Raw genomic sequence first — 17,067 nt, 5'->3', positions numbered from 1 at the left:
TAAAATTGATGTGGCAATATATAATTTTGAGAGGGATGTGTATTTTATGCAGATTTTTTTGTATAAAATATAAAAAAGGAACGAAAAAAAAACAAAGTATTATGATTTGGACAAAAACAACAAACGTAAAAATATTTACGGTGAGTGGTACAATCGTTAGCGGAACATTTATTAGTTTTACTAATTACATATTTTTTTTACTCTTTAATAGGCTAGCGTTTGACCGTTGTCTTGCCTGATGTTAAGCATCGACACGCTTGCCTAGACCACAAAGGTTGTTCCTATCGGAAAATAAAGACTCAGGCAAAGTTTTTTTTTTATGTTATAGGAGCAAACGAGCAGGAGGCTCACCTGATGGAAAGTGATTACCACCGCCCATGGACACCTGCAACACCAGGGGGGCTGCAGGTGCGTTGCCGGCCTTTTAGTAGGGAGTACGCTCTTTTTTTGAAGGTTCCAAGTCGTATCGGTTCGGAAAAACCGCCGGCGAAAGCTAGTTCCACAGAGTGGTTGTGCGAAGCAAAAAATGTCTTAAAAGTCGCGCTGTTGTGGATTTTCGGACATCTAGGTGGTGCGGGTGAAATTTAGAATTTTGACGAGATGTCCGAAGGTGAAATTCAGCTGCCGGGATTAATCCTAACAATTCCTCGGAACATTCCCCGTGGAAAAAATCGGTAGAAGATGCAGAGTGATCCAACATCTCTACGCAGTGCCAAAGCAGATCAGAAAGATCTACGTTGGATACGGTCAAATGGAAGGAGCTGGTACTGGCGAGCACCCGCCCAGAGGTGAGAGCAGTACTCCATGTAAGGCCGAACATGCACCTTGTATAGTCTTAGGCGATGGGCCGACGTGAAATACTGTCTTGCCTTGCTGAGCACCGAGCTTTTTTGATGCCAATTTGGCTTTGCCTTCCAATTGACCGCGGAACTGAACGAGGCTCGAAACATCAACGCCAAGTATTCCGATACTAGCTGTGGCAGCTATTGGAATGTTCTCAAATCGTGGAGATACGACGAATGGTGTTTTTTTGGCGGTTAACGCGCAAACTTGCGTCTTTTTGGGGTTAAAGTGGACTAGGTTTAGTCGGCCCCCACCGTCCGGGGGACGGTGATCAAGGTGCAGGCCCAGATGAAGTATCTGGGCCTCATCCTGGACGGTCGATGGAGCTTCGGGCAGCATTTTGTCCATCTCGGGCCGAGGCTCATCAACGCCGCCGCCGCTCTCGGCCGCCTCCTTCCGAATGTGGGGGGGCCGGGATCGCTATGCCGGCGTCTATATTCCGGCGTAGTGAGGTCGATGGCGCTGTACGGTGCCCCGATCTGGGTCGACGCCCTCACCGCTGACAACCGGGCCCTGCTGCGTAAGCCGCAGAGGGTCATAGCGGTGAGAGGCATCAGAGGGTACCGTACGGTGTCGTGGGCTGCGGCGACACTTCTCGCGGGCGATCCGCCCTGGGAGCTCCAGGCGGAGGTGCTCGCGGAAGTGTACCGGTTCCGAGTCGAGGCGAGGAACCGCGGCGACCGTCCAGGGTCGGCGGAGGTCGGGCGGATCAGGGCTCTAGCCCAGCGAGCCCTGATCGCCCGATGGCAGGAGGATCTGGGGTCACCCACGGCGGGCCTGGCGACCGTGGAGGCGATCCGGCCCCACTTGAGTCGCTGGGTCGAGAGGAAGAAGGGCACACTCACCTTCAGGATGACGCAGGTACTTACCGGGCACGGATGCTTCGGTAAGTACCTGCACGGGATAGCGCGGCGGGAGGTGTCACCCTCCTGCCACGAGTGTGGTGCGCCAGTCGACACGGCGCACCACACCCTGAGTGAGTGTGCTGCGTGGGGGCCCCAGAGGCACACCCTTGCGGCGACTATGGGCGGAGACCTCTCGCTGCCGAGCATCGTCAACGAAATGCTCGGTAGTGAGACGTGTTGGTCGGAGATGCGCTCCTTCTGCGAAAACGTGATGTCGCAGAAGGAAGCTGCGGAGCGGGAGCGGGAAGAGGATGCCGCTGCAGACCCGCTCCGCCGAAGACGACCGGGGAGGAGGAAGAAGCGCTACGCGCACCTTCTCCCCTCGCCTCAATAGGCGTCGCAGGGACTAGGGGGGGTCTCAGTACCCCGAGAACCCCCCCCTAGGTGTTGGAGGCCCGCATAAGCGGGCCGACCGTCAGGGCGTCACGGTAGCATGCGCAAGCGATCCCGTGGCGCCCGCCGAAAGACGGAGAGGGTACCGCTGGTTTTTTAGTGGGTAAACCCGGCGTACCTGGGCGCACTCGGCGTCCAGGGCTCCGGGGAGTCCCACACACCCCCCCACCTTCCATCACGTGGGGGAAGCGCGTAACGCGTTTTTCCAGCGAGAAGAAAAAAAAAAAAAAATAGTCGGCCCCAGTTCGAGACTTTGTTTAACGAAGACTCGATTCAGACACAAGTTTGTTCCGGTTTTTTTCGACGTTTTCCCGAGAAATATTAGCACGGCCGGTATATGAGGTGTCTACGGTACTGTCGTCTGCATAACAGTGAATTTTACTGATTTGCAACAAGTCATTGATATGCAGAAGAAACAGAGTGGGTGTTAGAACGCAGCCTTGTAGAACACCAGCATGAAGGGAGACGCACCAGTCTCTCGCCAATTCTGCCAATGTACTCCGTCTTCGCCTTAGCAATCACGTTTTTAAAGGACCTAGAGGCAGAGTTATATTCCTTTCTGAATGCGCTGGTCTTTACATCACGAGACGCCGATGCGTTAGCCCAGTCTTGGTAGCGTTCCCATTTTCGGCGTGAAGCCGTTTTGCAGAATTCGGCGTCAACGTTTTGTAAATTATATTATAATAATATTCGGCGTATAATAAGTATACAATTAGTAAATAAAAACGTGGATATATTTCATAGAAAATATAAGTCTGGTATTTAAAAAAAAAAAGCAAACTAAACTATACTAATAGTTGTTGCTATGGAACCGCATCGTTACTATAGAGACAAATATTTAGTTTTTACATGTATATTATCATTGTGTGAATTGAAAGGTTATAACAAAAATTGTTATTTCTATTACAATATCTAACGAGTTATAAACTTGTTTAAAAATGGGAGAAAGAGCAGCCGTGTCGACTGAAGACACGCTTGTTCGTTATGATAATCCTGTTCTTGTAACTAAACAACCGGAAAAAGTGGTAAGTAATTTTATTTTAAATGTATGTTCTATGGAAGCGTTCTAATGGTTTAATTAAATTATAATTATATAAAATTATCATTCACTTAAATATAAAATCAATTTAAATAACATTTATTTCTTCACTAAATCTTTATCAATTTATCTTTTTATTATCAATTAGTGGTATAAACACCACTTTACAATATCAAACACCTAGAAACAAAGCGTCTAATTGTATATGTTTTCGTGTTAAAAATCTGTTGTTTGAGTTTAATAGTCAGCACCTCCTACCGGTACACTCGCACAACCCTGTATTCCAACTGAAGCGAAACGTGAAACTGAGGAAATCCTTAATGCCATTTTACCTCCGAAAGAATGGGAAGAAGATGGACAGATATGGACTCAAAAGGTTAGTCTTTATAAAAATCCGTTACTTAATTTGTCGAAATAATTTCATGTTATACGTATCACTGTAATGTTTTACAATGATTGACTTAGATATCATCGACTCCAGCAACGAGATTAGATGTTATAAATCTACAAGAAATGCTCGACACTCGTTTACAACAGCGACAGGCTAGGGAAACAGGAATATGTCCCGTGCGCAGGCAGCTCTACACTCAATGTTTTGACGAACTCATACGGCAGGTAATTAGTACTTGTATTTATAAAAACTGCGAGCTGAGATGGAATGGACCGATTCGAATGCGAGGTACACCAGACTGTTAAGTTTTTCGTTAATGGTTATGGTTCATCCCATAAGCCGTAGTGACTTTTTACAAAAGAGTACTGTCCGGCCTCTTTATAATCTTGGAGCTCGAGATTCTCTTCAGGATGTTTTTAACAAAATAGGAATACTTACAGTTACGTCACAATATATATACAACAATGTTATGTATATATTATTATATATTCACAGTAACATTAATCACTGATAGAATGAGTCATTATTATTGTATGAACACGAGACGTAAGGATAAACTTATAACGCCGTTTCCGACCCCGCAGTCTCTCAGTCAGTAAAATTCCACAAATATTCGTAATATTTGCCGATTCATAAATTCAAATAATTTCTTAAGAAACATTAATAAATAAAGCATATTATACAACACAAGATAAAATAGCGTAGATCTAATACTTGTCGACTCAGGCAAAATATATTGTATATAATTGTATTTAACTAACGTAATGTAGTTCAATGTTGAAAAAGGGTTACTATTGTGTTTCTTGCCGGTTCTTTTCAGTAGAATCTACATTACCGATGGTAGCTTTACTTTTAATATAGATCTGTAAAATGACGATTCAAAAGTGCTTGTAAAAGCCTACTTGAGTAAAGTAGATTTTGAGTGAAGGAACTAACAAAACGCAGTATCCATGTCTCGTGCGAAATTTTGTCTCAACCTGCAAATTTGCTCGCAACTTATTATTAGTATTATAAGACCGTCATGTAAGATAGTAAACAATTTAATGTTTTTAGGTAACTATTAACTGTGGTGAACGAGGTCTTCTTCTTTTAAGAGTGCGCGATGAAGCAAGAATCACAATGGAAGCGTATCAGACACTATATTGTAGTTCCATAGCATTTGGTATGAGAAAAGCATTGCAGGTATGTTTTTTATTTACGTTTGCATTGAAATATGCATTATTTTATTCTAATCTAGATACTCAAATTTTCTTTTTATTTTCATCATATGAACAAAACATATATATTATATTATTTATACATTTTTAGGTATAAACCTACATGTAATACTTAATAGTGTTTTCAGCATTGACGCTTAGAAAATTGATCAAACTCTTTGTTTTAATATAAAACAATATAATATTTACAGTCGGAACAAGGAAAATCAGATCTTATGGATCAAGTTGCCAAATTGGAAGTTGAGCGATCGGCTTTAGAAAAGCAATGTACAGAATTAAAACAAAAAACCGAACAATTGGAGCGACGCGCTGCTGAGCTTCGAGCGGCCGAGGAGAAGCGACACCAAGAGGAACTACTTGCATTGAAGAAAACAAATGCTCAGTTGAAGGTGCATCTCATATAAATCTAATTTTTATTTTTATTCCATTCGTTTACGGAAATTTTATTCAATTAAGATCAAACTTTGTATGTAATGACGTAACAATTGGGTTTTATTATGCTATACACTTTTAGTTTTGGATGTAACTATGTTTACTAATCTTACTTGCATCAAGTTTACTTAGTGGGTGGGGGGCGTTCTCAACCGTAAACTAGTGTGATAGTTTCTGGTACAGTACCAAAAAATTACAATATTTGCACGCGAGTCGTATCGTATATTAAAACACAAAAATGTCCAGACATTACCTAGTATTTTTATTTAAAAACATGTATATGATTTTATTATGAACAGTTTATAATCTATGATATTTTACAGGCACAACTTGAAGGAATCATCGCTCCAAAGAAGTAGTCTTTTATGTTATCAACGTCAATTAAACTATACGTCAATTAAAATGTACTACTTTTATTTAGAAATAAACCTTATATAAAAATAAAACTACAAAATAATTTTATTAAAATATATATTAAACCATTTATTGGACAAACATACAATATTTTCATTAGTTTACAATCCACGTTGCTAAAGAGCCTTAGAAAGATATAAAGACCACGCATAAAAACCATTCTTTCATTTAATACACCAAATCTATTAATTCCTTCCATTAAATATGATTCAAAACGACGTTATGTCATTAACGGAAATATACACTTTGCTGAGATTAAGAACAATAGAATATACATCTTAGACATCAGCACACTCGATGCAAATTATCATTTTCCGACAACAAATTTGTAATATATTTAAAACATAATTATATGATGAAATACTTAAAAAGATAATATGTATGTAGTTATGTACTATATATATTAGATTAATATCGTAACATTACACAGTAATCTATTTGAGGAATTAAGGCACCACATACATAAAATTAAAACATTTAATTAAAATATTAATACACCAGTTAAGACAAATACTGTAATTTAATTGATAAAATACAATAATAAAATATTGATGATCTACACTAAGAAATTAATTGCATGAATTAAAAAGGCGGCTGTGTGATGCCAAATTTAACATTTTATTGTAGTTAAACTATATTTTTAAAGAACACACTCAACGATGCTATGTACACTCATATTACGTAATCTCAAAAATACTATTCAATCCAATAACGTTCCTAAAGTTTTCGTTTAGCAGGTACAGCATCAACATTCAGTCAAACAATAAAAAAAAACTTCCACGGAATGAAAATATTTAAAGTTACATACGTAATAAAATTAAATAATAATAAAATTATAATTTAAAATTAATACGTAAAGTATTCAAAGACAACATTATCAAAATAGATAAAACCTATCACAAACCTAAAATCTCCATTCCAAAATATTATTATTATAAAAAATAAAAATTGTGATCAAAACAAAATGCCACTGTATAAGTGTAGCCCGATAGTAGATTTCCTCAATGATATTCCATACAAATAATAAGAGCAAAATCGGTGGAATTCTATACTTATTATCACAGTTATAATACAAAAAAAAGATGTAAAATCAATCAATGTCGTTCGTCTCGTTGAAGAAATCTACGATCGAGTATAAGTCTCGACGAGTAACTCGTGTCCAGTAGTAGTTATATCAGCCGATTGTCCGTTGTCATGTTAACCATAGGCGCCTGCTCAACTATCAAATATTCCACTGAGAAAACTCCTAATCGAGAACATTAAAGTAATTTTTTTTAATAGAAAATACAAAAAGGTAAGTCTCTTTACGAGTCGTCGTTCAAAACATCGCATAAACAGCAATAATACAATTTTAACATCGTCATGCGCAAAAATTCTCCAACGTAGGTCGAAACTTCGAAACGGACCATCCGTTTACGAGCGAAGAATCAAAACAGGATCGCAGACGAGGGTGAAGCTCCCCGGGCGGCGCCTAGTGCGGCTGGTCGGCGTAGGTGAGGCGGTGCGCGGGCCCCACGGGGATGGCCGTGACGCGGCCGGCGCCGCCGTCCAGCAGGGGGTTCACCACCTGCACGATGTCGGGCTGCAGCGAGTTCTCGCCCGCCTCCACCTCGCCCTCGCCCAGCTCGGCGGGCGCGGTCTCGCTGCTGGGGCTGGTCGTTAGCTCTAGGGATATTATCTTCTCTTGCGTCGTCTCCACCTGGGTCGAATTCGATGATATAGTATCCGATTGGGGTTGTCTTTAAGTATTTTTATTTGGCTTTACCTCGGCATAAAAATACACTAAATAAAAGGTTACTTGTAAAATCATTGTAAGTTAATGCTTTAATACTAATATTTTACAATAGTGCGTTTTCACTAAAATAATGTTTGCAATTCTTTAAAAATATACAACAATTAAAGAGCATTGTATTAATTTTTAATGACTAGTTTTGGATTATGGAACTTTTTTTCACCAGTCTGATAACAGAAAACTTTAAATTTTCCTTAGTTTACAAACATATCAGACTTGAATTTAAGATTTCTACGATGATTTTGTGTAATAAAATCATTACCTTTAAGCTAGCCATAAAGCGATAGCTCTCGCTGTGATGTATGAGTTAATTAGGTATTTTGTATCGATAATTGCTGAATGTGTGAATAAATGTAAAACATAAAAGGATTTACAAAGAAACATCTAATTTTAATTGTAAAAGTACATGCACTAATACATAAAAAAAAACAATCCCCATACAAATTACGAAGTGAATGTAGGCTTTAGAGCAAGCAGGTAAGCAATATTAATTATATCTGCAATAATTTTATTTACCTCATTTAAAATCGCTAAAAATACGTAGCTATTTCCAAAGTGAATATGATGTGTTAAATAGAATTATTGCAGTTAAGCTGAGTAGAATATAAATGAAAGAAACAAACCATTTCTTTCGGTGAAGATTCCGTGACTAGAATCCAGGTATTGTCTGACAAATACACAATTTATATGTTAGCATGCCATGCGAAAACATCATGCAACACACGAAATATACTCATACAAATATCAACATATTTTACGTGATCCGATATTGATTTTATCCAAATATATTTATTACCATTAATATACTTCAACACCAATTAATTCCATTTACATAATTTTATCTTGACACCATATTTACAAATTAGTTGTGTAAAACTACGTGTTCCTCTACTTAAAACGAATTTAATATACGGCGTTGCACCAGTGTGCCTAGTACAAATCAATCATTCTGTGCAATAAGGCCCCATCAAATTAAACTCTTAAACTTGAAAATATTATGTCAGTCAATTCGAGTCCTGGTTTTGAAAAAAAAAATCATTGATACGAGATCATAAGTCACAAATACAGTTAGATGAAAGTCAGTAATACAGTCGTAGTCATTAAATCTGCACGTATAAAGCTAAGCATATTCTGTATGATACAAAAAAAAATAGAAAGTACAATAAAACCACACACGAAACGGCATTATTTGTGTACAGCGTCCTATATACTTATGCATGTACAGTCGCGCGTCGCGTACCTCTTTCTCAATGACTTTTTCAATGTATTCGACGGTTCGCACTTTAGTCTCGCCGGTTGCCGGACACACGTATTCCTCCGTGCGAAGGGTAATGCGCTCGTCTAATAATTTTTCCTTCTCCTTCACGGCCAGTATCGGGCCCGGTTTTGTACGTAACGCAATACGTGGCAGGGGCCATTTCTATAATTTTTAAAGCCAATATTGACATACACACCCCATAATACGCGTAGCGTATGTGAGCGAAGCGGTACCCAACCACAGTGACAGGTAACACAGAGTTAACACAATTGTTATATTTAAGTTCAATTGTTTTAACACGACGCGTTATAATTAAGCCATATCGAATTTATTTGTGCTATAACTAATTTAATCTGCAATATGAAACGTATATACTGTTTGTGATGACATTAGTGAAGTATTTTTGGAAGTCACGAATCCAAATTAATATCGATATTTGCTACCCCAGCTATTACATTGACAAAATGTTAATGACATACAATGTTATCAGACAAGTACATATTGGATTAGATATTTTGGATTACAACAGAATGAATCAGTTTTGTAAATTGAAAATAATGACAATGAATGGATTATAATATCATTCTTTTCAATTATGATCAATCTTATTAGGTACACCAGGGGGACATTCAAATGATTAATATTACAATTTTTACCTCAGAAGGAGAATTATCTCTCGGAGGCACCTCTCCTATGATTTCATGCGCAGGACCCACCATGCTTTTAATCGCTTTTTGTGATTCAATCGCGTCCTAAAATGTTACGATTGAGTTACATTTTCAATTCTAAGACGCGATTGCTTTTACAGAAAGTTAAGTCACATTCAAAGATATCTCTGCTCTCGTATATGCAACAGCCAGATCTTTTAGAATTCCTTTCGAGCAAAACAAGCAATATTTTAAGTAGGAAGCTATCCGTCACTAGCTCAGTGCTCAACAGATTCACATAATTGTTTCGCTACTTAAAATTACCGAATGAGCACCGTATATCTGACCGTTCATTCGGTTGTGATCACACAGGAAAGAACAGTCAAATAACCGGAAGAAGGTCGGCGCGGGGGGAGAGGGGATGGATGTTCACGTACCTGCTCCAGCGAGCGTAAGCGCGCAGCCCGCCACGCCGCGCGCCGCGCCGCGCGCGCGCCCGCATCCTCCGCGCCCTCGCGCCCGCCACGCCGCCGGGACTTCGCGGACGGACTCACACCGCCTAGCGACACACTGGAACAGCAACGGTTACTATATATATACACGATGATGATGATGTGATGATGTGATGCTCTACGTTCGTCAATATCAAATACATTTATCCAGAAATGCATTCTTATTACATATCGTATCCGACTACAAAAAGTTAGTAATTTTTGTATTAAACAAAGTACATATACGCTTTTACAACAAAAACCTCTCATGTCAGAGATATTTAGTTCTAAATCCTACAAGTGTCGACAAATATACTGTTTCAATAGAATCCGACTAATATATTTTATTGGCTCGAACACCAACAATATAAATAAACAAATACAGAAATAAAATATTCAAGGCGTTAGTATAGTATAGTAAGTGTATGGTTAAAGTATTATATTACCTATGGCCGTTCTCATAAGGTTCGTCATCAGAATGCTCGCTGTCTCCGCTGTGTCGGTCCTCCCCGGGGGACCACGAGTCGAGTTCAGCGCGCGACAGAGAAGCCATCTTCCTCTCCTCTTCTTGCTTCAATTTCTCCACCTCATCCGCTGATAAAAATGTGAACACTTTTTCTGCAAATAATATAAAAATGATGATAAGTAACTTTATATGATTATTTTTTATACTTAATTAATGGATTAAATTGTTTAACAAAACAATTTAATAGTTAACAAAAACATGAAATAAATCAAATGTATGTTTTTTTCTTAATTGTCGTACCTGGCTTTGGCGATGATTTATGACTCTCTTCCATTGCATTTTCGAAAAACTTTTTCTTATCGCTAACAGACGCTTTCACAAAATTACCAGATTGAGGTGGGGAAGCCTGTAAAATCGTTAATATTAGTTTAAATTCTTATATTATATGAATACATTACAGGTGTATTATATGAAATGAAAAATAAAATTAATGAATAAAAAAGCATATACGTATGTACAAGCCGTGAAAACCCATCTCCAGGCTGTTAAACACCCATGCAGTCGATAAAGTTTTAGGTGGTCATATGAACGTAAAGAAAATTATAATATTAATAACGTAAATAAATAGATACATGCAAACTATAAAAAAATGCAAGTTAATGACGATAACGAGGTATCATGGGACGATAATGGAATCGTGTGTTTTAGTCATAACTCAAGACGGGTTGTCGACGAACACAATCAAAAGAAGCTGAAGTGTTTTGTGGGTAAGATGCCGTACATTAATTATTACCTCGCCGATGGCAAAGGATTTGATTTTGCTGCTCCATGCGGGTTTCAGGGTAGATGCGGGCGAAGTACTTTCTTCTCCCATCGATTCTGAACTGTTTGAAAATCTATCAAATTCAGGCGCGGTCGTCACTTCGCCAAAACGGACTCTTCTTTCTGATTGAACACTTTTAGGGGCATCTCCCGCTTTAATTGGAACAGACTGTGTAACGTTGGCGTTTATATCTTTTCCTACTGAACTATATGACGGTGACAATTGGGGTTTAGAAATCGAATATGACATTTCATGCGTAACGCGTACCGGAACAGTGCATGTGTATGGATTGAACGTTCCTGCGACCGTCGTTAAAGATGGGTAGGGGTTACTAGGTGGGTATGTTGTTGAATGTATCATATTGGGTTTAAGATTTTTAGTTCTTAAATCACGCAATGAAACGTGAGATGTCACAGGGACATCGTCAAAGTAACCTACGTCGGGATGCAAATAGCAAGGTGAGTTGGGTATATGTGAAACAGTTGGAAGTGTTTTATATTGTGCATGCAACAACGCCGGCGGATCGGGTTCTCCTACTGGACTGATGGATAAATCGTTATAATAGTCATCATCGTCATTAGAAGGAAAATCAGTTCGAAAGAGTTGATGTGAAGGCACTTCGGAAAATATGGGTGATCGGAGAGGATCGTCTAGTTTGAATGAAGTTTCTAAGGACGGAAGTGTTTCGAAATTGACGGCAGGTGGGAAATCAGTTTCCGAAGAATTAGTCGAATTAGATGACTGCATAGCTGTTTCGGCCACAATATGTTCAGGAAGAACTACTCGTTCGGGTACGATAGTGATAAGGGGAACATCTAGCTCGCGTGCCTCTTCATGAACTAACTGACTTTGACTTACTTTCGTGGCGAAGAGAGGCGGAGGAGGAATAATAAACTCGTCAGGGCGTACGATACTGGATTTCGTTTCGCTTAGCTCTATTTTTGTGGGTCGATTTCGTATTAGTAAAGAGCTTTTGCCATGGCATGCATCGTTAGTAATCGAAGATTCCTCAGCAATTTTATCATGCATTCCATGCGATACGGCTCTGGGGCTCGTCCGATCGTTCGTCGACAACGATTGTTCGTGTATTTCATGAGGTTCCGAAATGAAACTAACTCGCTTCGTTTGCGGTTTGCGGGGCACTTGTGGTTTCTGTTTGACAGGTTGCGGTGGGTTTGGTGATGGCGGCGGATCAACGGAGGTGCCGTCCGATACGAAGGCGGCGGCGGGGTGAGGCGGAGGAGTCGGCGTCTTCACTTTCTGTTGCGTAAACATCGCGAGCGGTGAGGGCGGCGCCGCTTGAGCACTAGACGACTAACGAAACCAACACTATATACTTCGTTGCTGTGACATATTATACTTACTTATGTTGTACTATCACAAGAACAATTTCAAAATTATAGCAAGGATAGCGACAGCGACTTGCAATAAAACGGCTGTAGTAAAGTAAAATTCGAATAAAAATAAAGATAAAGACAAATCAACAGAGCAACTTTGCGACGAAATAAATCTTCCAAAATAAATGTTATAAAATCCAGTAACAAAAATCTTAAATTGAAAAACGGCATGTTTTTAAACAACGTGTATTTAAATTCAACACTAAAATATAATTTTGATTACAATATGTTGTATACAAAGTAAAAGTGAAAATGAAATTAAGAATATTTATCAAATGTCGAAATAAATGGCAGTTGTAAATTTGGCAAATATCAAGTACATTTTTTTAATTAAATTTTATCCAATAAATATCCAAATAACATATTTAATAATCAGCCAAATACAGTAACATTGATATGTATAAAAAATGAGATGAGAGATAAAAATTATGATTTGCATAAAAAATAATATTAATTTGAAATTAAACTAAGGTTAAAGCGAAATTAAAATTTTCATGAAATATAGGCCAAAATACAATTAAAATTAGTCCAAACGTAAGAAATACAAACTTAATTTCAGAGCAGACATTATATTATATTTTTATTTTTGACACATAATTTTATCGTGAAAAATAAACGTACATTATTGCACTAAGTTTATGTTCGACAGTGAAATTAATAAGTAAATTTCAATGTTGACATTACATTTTGCATAAACTGAATTATATAATAATTATATTTAAATCCTAAATAATAAATATTTAAAGCAAGTCCACCTCTTTAGGGTTCCGTGAACCGGGCCCATTAGTTTCATTTAATTGAATGCAAATAATAATTACGATTTCCAATATTGTTGTCGCGCAAAAAATGCACATGTAGTTAATGCGTGCCAAATTGAGATGATTCATTTTGTATGTAATTCATGATATCCGGTTTAAAAGGATAAAACTTTCAGCAAAATGATTCTGCTTTTACTTTTTGATGTTGTATAAAACGATACAATATAAGAGACTGGAATTAGGTTACAATTAACAACCAAATCATAATATGAAATTTAGAAATATACAAAGGAATTTTACAGTTTTATATAGTTGTATACGGAACCCTAAAATAATGGTGTGATGCGATGGAGTTCTTAGCTATCTTATACAACTTATTAGTGGAGTACGACTTAAAAAATGCAACAAATTACAAAACAATTCTAACCTTAATATAATATATTGTAGACGGTGCTATATAAACTAAGTAACGAAAACTTGTTTAGGATTTATGGTTTTAAAGCAGAATATAATTTGACACAAAAATATTATATGGATGCTTTTAAGTATATGGTACGATTTGTATTTATAGCTTCTATTATTTTGTGTACAATAAATATATAGCGTGTTACAGATCTACATGTTGGTTAAGTAAGTTAGTTATAAAATGGTATCCAAAAGGCGTTCAAAGTACAAGTCACTACAGGATGAAACACCATAATAAATACATGTATATATGCTCAATAGTTCACAATATTGGTCATTTCAGATTATTGTTTTATAATATAGTTGTAAATAGCTGATTACAAGTAGTATTCGGTAAAGTAGCAAAAAGGCTTTATATAAATATTATTATTAGGGAACAATGTAGGAATCAAACACACATCCAGTGTTACACAAAACGAGTACTTATCCATAAACTTCCATATATCAGTAACCATCAAAATATATTACTTTTGGGTATATAATAAACCTTCATGCTAACATTTAAATTTACATCTCGAAGAAAGGTAAACTGCATTTTTCTTAAGGCTAAATACCCTCAACCGTAGTCATCATACTTGAATAACTTCATTGAAAATAAATGCAGGTTGACGTCTTATTGATATACAAAGCGAAGTCAATTCGATTTAAGTATATTTTTGAAGTCTATTATTAGTATTTCTAGCCTTGCACTAAAAATACGGAAATACAGCAAAACATTGTTGATACATATTTATTTAAATTAACATTAAAATAATATTTAACAGAATCGTATATTTTTGGGTAATATTTTGCTGATTTTTTAGTCACTTAAATATTGTATATGATTAAAAAGGCAACTTAAATACGTCACACAGTATGAATAAACTACTTACATATAATAAAACACGAATGCATATTCGAATAAGTTCCGTTTGATCGTGTATAAAACATTCTATTATATAACAGAAGTTCTAGAAATATATCAATCGAAACTTTTTACACTGAATTCCACACTCCTATTATAATTGTAGATCATATTAAATTTATTATATAAATATAATAATTAAAGTACGAATCCATTTTACATACGTATTTATCTATATATGTACACTATTTGGACAGATGTTTAATTGCTGTACTATGCGTTTCCTTCCATTCCCTCAGGGTTTGCATTCTGCAATGGACGTAATATGTATTGTAAGTACATTTTCATATCTTTTAAAATCTATTAGTTTCTTTGGTAAAAACGAACGATTTGTAACTAACACGTAACGACATCGATCTAAGCTAGGAAGTATTATATAAATATACTTATGCTATGAAGTTGGAGTTCAAAAGGAGGGGTACATCGTAAAATTCCATTACAATTTCGAGTATATTTTACACAAACACGAACTGAGGTAACATGCACATTTTCAGGCTACGTGTGCTCATAGCCTGGCGCTACAAAGAGAAATGTTTCACAAAATCTAATAATAAAAAAATATATTTCAACAAAATATCCAATCAAAGAACTATAGCGTTAACCCATCCCGTTTAACAAATTATATTAAGTACATTAATATATACTGAACGACATTTATTTTGGAAGATATATTAAGATAAATTAAAAATACTTAAATTACTTAATATTATTAAATAGGGGAAATATTTTCATGCAAGCTATATAATACAGGGGGTACATGCTATCTAGAAAGATCGACGTGCAGAAATAAATGTAAATTTGTTAAACAAAACCTAAATATGTTATTTGTTTTAAAAGTATTCTACAACTACATAAACTTCACTTCCATGCCAAAAACTCCAGTGGCTTAATTATTTAAAAATATTGAAACTTTTTTTATAATATAAATAAATCTCATGTACCTAATCGTCAAAGCGAGGTCAGATTAATTTTAAGTAACTGCAACTTAAGTGTCAAAAATTAATAGATTTTATCATCGATATACAGCAGAAGCCACCGATTAAGGTCTCATCTGTAACTATATGCGGGCTTCTACCGGCAAGCTGCGCGGGGCTCTGCGGGGCGTGGGGGGCGTGGGGGGCGGGGGCGACGTACCTGAGGCTGCAGGGTGTGCTTGGACATGACGACGGTGGTGGTCTTGTGCTGCGGCTCCGGCGACGTGGGCGGCGCGGGGTCGAGCGCGATGCTCTCCACGGCGTGCACGATGTCCATTACCTGGGGACAGTCATCTGTCGTTAATTACGACGTTCATCGAGTACACTTCCTGCAATATAAACTTTACAGAATAGTTATTAAAAATATACCAAATATTTGATTTAATTTACTCATGTCACCTCATGGTGTAGTAATTTACCTTTTCAGGTGTAGATTTTTCCCTCATTTCTGCGACTTGTTTCTCATGTTCAAACTCCACTAAGTCCTGTCGATTATGTTGATCCTGCGATAAATCGATATATTTGTAATGATTGTAATAAAAAGAATATATTTATTCTACATAAAAAAATCTCACCGTGAAAATATCTTATGAACGAAAGCATCAAAGTGTCTAAATATAATATATATGTTATACAGTTTTTAAATTAATCATTATCAATTACTGAAAGAAAAAAAACAAAGCTTCAAACCTGTTGATGTTGGTGCAACGTCTCATCTCTGTCTAGACTCGAGGTGGAGTGAGAAAGAGAGCCGCCTGTATCTGCTGTCCCGCTCTCGCTTCCCGTCTGTCCAAACATGCATAGTTTCTATCTCACTCTGTGCTACTACTACACGAACGTGTCTTAGCGTAAAACGTTAATTGGTGGATGGCATGTTATTGCCGTTTAATGACTGATTCTTTTGTCAAATACAATTAATATCAAGGAATTACTTTTTTTTAATACACTACTCTACTAAGTACATACTACGCAATTATATGTGCACTTACACAGCATCATTGCGTTTCAAAACGTGCTATAGGGCTATATATTTATGTGTACAAGCGGCAAAATGTAAATGCAAGTGATTTAAATAACTAGATATCGTATAAAATAAATTCGTCACCTTAAAATGCGTTCCTGATTTTATCGACAGTGCAATACAAATCATGTCGCATTGTTGATTGAACATTACAAAGTTACTGTCTTAAAAGATACCTTTTAAAAATATGCCAATCTGACATGTTCTAATGTATCACTGAAATTTGATTTGCCTTTATGAAAATGTGTTCGTTACTTTCTTATATCTTCTTAATTTAATATTATTTTTTATCATTGCTGTTTCTTCTCATTAATATATAACGTAAAGTATACAGCATTCAATTTATACATAATAAACCAGTAACTTTTTGAAGTCTTACATTAGAATATACATTTTTCGTATGTAGAATTGTAGATGCAAGCTTGTTGCAGTTAATT

At 37.0% G+C, this 17,067-nt stretch overlaps 2 protein-coding genes across 11 annotated transcripts in view; one reads left to right on the top strand and one right to left on the bottom strand.

The window, feature by feature from the left end:
* The first annotated feature begins 3,015 nt into the window (after positions 1-3,015).
* On the top strand, positions 3,016-5,616 carry LOC125067473 (putative inner dynein arm light chain, axonemal). The gene is made up of 6 exons (XM_047676122.1): positions 3,016-3,166; positions 3,425-3,556; positions 3,646-3,795; positions 4,625-4,753; positions 4,980-5,177; positions 5,544-5,616. The coding sequence occupies exons 1-6, from the start codon at positions 3,080-3,082 to the stop codon at positions 5,577-5,579; spliced, it is 732 nt and encodes a 243-aa protein (XP_047532078.1). The 5' UTR covers positions 3,016-3,079; the 3' UTR covers positions 5,580-5,616.
* Positions 5,617-5,689: 73 nt separating this feature from the next.
* Positions 5,690-17,067, bottom strand: part of LOC125067469 (protein lap4-like) — a 64,213-nt gene continuing 52,835 nt past the window's right edge. For 4 of the 10 annotated variants that reach the window (XM_047676108.1, XM_047676109.1, XM_047676112.1 and 1 more), the window contains 10 exons: positions 16,300-16,395; positions 16,029-16,112; positions 15,770-15,889; positions 11,970-12,425; positions 10,589-10,694; positions 10,269-10,440; positions 9,769-9,901; positions 9,341-9,436; positions 8,667-8,846; positions 5,690-7,333 (listed from right to left, as the gene is read on the bottom strand). In XM_047676108.1, the coding sequence (XP_047532064.1) occupies positions 7,106-7,333; positions 8,667-8,846; positions 9,341-9,436; positions 9,769-9,901; positions 10,269-10,440; positions 10,589-10,694; positions 11,970-12,425; positions 15,770-15,889; positions 16,029-16,112; positions 16,300-16,395 (1,671 nt within the window). In that variant the 3' untranslated portion in view covers positions 5,690-7,105. Of the gene's footprint in view, positions 7,334-8,666; positions 8,847-9,340; positions 9,437-9,768; positions 9,902-10,268; positions 10,441-10,588; positions 10,695-11,081; positions 12,426-15,769; positions 15,890-16,028; positions 16,113-16,299; positions 16,396-17,067 lie in introns of those variants that run through there. The other 6 variants (XM_047676113.1, XM_047676114.1, XM_047676111.1 and 3 more) reach the window with 6 other exon arrangements.

The sequence above is a fragment of the Vanessa atalanta genome, chromosome 11 (assembly GCF_905147765.1).
Source record: "Vanessa atalanta chromosome 11, ilVanAtal1.2, whole genome shotgun sequence".
Taxonomy (NCBI): Eukaryota; Metazoa; Arthropoda; class Insecta; order Lepidoptera; family Nymphalidae; genus Vanessa; species Vanessa atalanta.
Note: the sequence above shows the minus strand (reverse complement) of the source record. Positions and strands in the feature narration are given on the sequence as shown.

Excerpts from the sequence above, each read along its gene's own strand:
- LOC125067473 (XM_047676122.1), top strand. The coding sequence starts at position 3,080 with ATGGGAGAAAGAGCAGCCGTGTCGACTGAAGACACGCTTGTTCGTTAT. Across the intron at positions 4,754-4,979 it reads GTATGAGAAAAGCATTGCAG|TCGGAACAAGGAAAATCAGA; the intron begins GTATGTTTTTTA and ends TAATATTTACAG. Across the intron at positions 5,178-5,543 it reads AAACAAATGCTCAGTTGAAG|GCACAACTTGAAGGAATCAT; the intron begins GTGCATCTCATA and ends GATATTTTACAG.